This window comes from Alligator sinensis, unplaced genomic scaffold (assembly GCF_000455745.1).
Source record: "Alligator sinensis unplaced genomic scaffold, ASM45574v1 scaffold531_1, whole genome shotgun sequence".
Lineage (NCBI taxonomy): Eukaryota > Metazoa > Chordata > Crocodylia > Alligatoridae > Alligator > Alligator sinensis.
This window is the reverse complement of record NW_005842173.1, coordinates 62921-65833: the sequence shown is the minus strand read 5'-3', so window position 1 is coordinate 65833 and position 2913 is coordinate 62921. Positions and strand designations below refer to the sequence as shown.

At 44.4% G+C, this 2913-nt stretch overlaps 1 protein-coding gene across 1 annotated transcript in view; it reads left to right on the top strand.

The window, feature by feature from the left end:
• ACKR2 (atypical chemokine receptor 2) overlaps positions 1 to 687 on the top strand; it is a 14054-nt gene extending 13367 nt beyond the window's left edge. Inside the window, 1 exon segment of the mRNA XM_025206813.1 lies at positions 1 to 687. This exon segment is cut by the window's left edge and continues 27 nt beyond it. Within this exon segment, the coding sequence (XP_025062598.1) occupies positions 1 to 144 (144 nt within the window). The 3' untranslated portion in view covers positions 145 to 687.
• Positions 688 to 2913: the final 2226 nt, after the last annotated feature.

Genomic DNA, 2913 nt, shown 5'->3' with positions numbered 1-2913 from the left:
CGGTTCAGGTTGTACTTAAAGAAGATATTGGGGGCAGTCTTCAGGAAGCAGAAAATCCACATTTTCCAGCCCTCTGAGACGAGTCAGTTTTCTAGTAAGCGCACAGCCCAAATAGAAATGCTAAGCATCACCAACCTATCCTAAATATTAAGATTTTATCACTGCTTATGCTTTAGCATCACAAATTTTGCTGCTTTGGGGAGGGGGGGGGGTCAGGAAAGGTAAGGGAGAGGGGTTGGAGCACAAAGCTGGAAATGAGGAATAATCCCATCCCTGACAGTAGCTGTCTCAGTCGCTGTGGGCAAACCACAACCATTCCCTTTCTCTAAACTGATGGGGGTGGGCATCTGTTGTTGCAATTCTCTCTGAAATGTGCCCCTGCAATGGAGTAATCCCAGGGAAATTGGGGTGACTCTCAATTCATGTGAAAATGTCTGAGCGCAAAACTCTGGGCAGTAACCACGAGCTCACTCCACAATTGTAACCATGAACTACGTCACATATGCAAGGGGATGATCAAGGAGGAGCCCAGGAGAGGTGTATCTGGTACTTAAGTATTAGAACAGGAGCAACAGCATGTGCACACCCACACAGATATATGATTATATAAAAATATATATGCATAAAATGCATACATATATATAGGATTACATATCCATAGATACACATACACAGCATTATATATGAATACACACACATATAGGAATTATATATACATACACACACATCCACATAGGAAGTGTATATAAAAACACACACACACACACGCATAGGGATTATATATAAAACACATACACATACACAGGAATTGTATATAAATACACACATACACATAGGAATTTATATATAAATATACACACATATAGGAATTATATATGAATATATACACACATACATATATGTGTGTATTTATACATAAATACACACATACACATATTGGAATTATATATACAATACACACAAACACACTCAGGTGTTGCAGAAAGTAAGAGCAATATCAAAATAAAAGGATTTTGCATGCAATGAATGGGAAACTACCCAGCAACGGGAAATAATGGGCAGCATTGTCGAGCTTACCCATCATTTATGACTCCATAGAGAAGTGATATGGTCCTGTTAGTGTTCATTGCATGAAAACTGATATAAGTGTAATTGCGTTACTGTTGGAAATACCTGTGTGTGTTGCTCTGTATTTAACCTGTTAATATCAAGTAATTTTATGAAGAGATTTCCAAAGCAGGGCAGTACCATTTCCCTGCGTTTTCCAGGTGGCCAAGCAGCAGGCCGGTGGCAGAGGAAGGTCTCCTGAGTTTCAGGCCAGAGAGTCTCTGGAACAAGGGAGGGAGGATTTGCAAAGACTCTTTGAACTGAGGAGGGGATGGAAAGGAGGCACACAAAGAACCCTTGCAGTCGGGGGACAGAGGCAGGTGAGGAGATAGAGGGATGCAAAGCGCCCCGACCTTGGCAATGCACCCATCCTGCAACCATAACATTCAACCCCCTACAGCAGCCATCACGGTGATCCACTCCCAGTTGGATCTTAGGGGAGGAAGAGCTGTGGAGAAGGTGGGATTGCTATGTCCTGTGTCTGTCATCATTGTGTGTGCCTCAGTTGCTTTTTGCTGTTACCCACGGGGGATGAATCACGTGAAGAGAGGGAGCGAGATGTGGCTGTCTGCACATACTTGGGTGAAAGGTGCTGGTGGCACTGAGCAGGATGCAAGATGTCAAGATCCCAGCCACTGAACTGTGGGCTTGAGGGCTACTAGATCTGAAGCCACAGCAAGCGGAGTAGTAGACTAGGGGCCAGGCTCAAGCGAGGGGCTCTCCACCCAGCACCAGAGCAGTGGTTGCTTCACCTGGGATACGTGGCAGTGCCTAGAGAGCCACGCATGCCACAGGCACAAGATGAACCTATCTGCACCCTGGATGCCCGGAGCTGAGACAATGAAAAGTGCTAACAGTGGGAAGAGGGGAATGATCTCTACCAGGCTGGCGGTGGAAAGAACAACTCTGGACTGTTGCCAAGGGACCTGTGTGGGGGGTGGTGGCACCTGCTGTTATTTTGGCACTCAGATATTTTATCTGTTGAAAAATGGATGCGTTTAAGAATGTGCTTTCCCTTTTAACCTATAATTAATTCCTGCTTGGATAACCCTTGAGTGTGGTGGGGATGTGGCTCACTGCATACATGCAAATGGTGTAATTTAGCATCCTTACCTGTCTGGGTAGTATTTCAGAAATGTAAATAAAAGTTTCAGAAATCGAATTCTTTCAGAAGTGTAAACGTTAAGAACAAAATCCTAGGAATTGAATGCTTATAGCCAGACAATGTTCCTATGTCCTCATTCGTTTGAAAGGCATTAAGTTATTTCTAATATAAGCCGTCAGAAACTGAACAAATTCTGAAGATGTCAAGAAGTGAATATTACATTTCCTAGGAAACAAAGGGTTTCCTAGGAATATTCTTCAAAAGGGTTCATGTTATTGCTAGCTCCAGCAGTCCTCAGCTTCAGCTCAGTCCTTTGTTCCCTGGGCACACTTGCTGCACAGGAAACCCTTAAATATAACTTAGTCTGCACTCAGCATCAACCATCCATCCAGTCCCTTAAAGGTTTACTCCTTCCCCAGGAGCCCTATGGCTCCTTTTGGAAGCCTGCCCTGGCTTCTCCTTCCTCAGAGCTTTTTGACTCCCTGTGGCTGCTACTTATCTCCCTTAGCTGGCTCAGTCCTCCCGAGCAGCCTGTAAATGGAGCCTCTGAAGCCTGCAGACTGCCCCCAGGCTCCTTGAGCTGGCAGTCTGCTACATAGCGCTTCTTGGAGTAAAGGTACAGAAGGCATTCTGGTTAATAAGTGATGGGAAAGAAAGAGAAAACATTACGTCAGCAGAATCACTGTGATCTATAATATTTC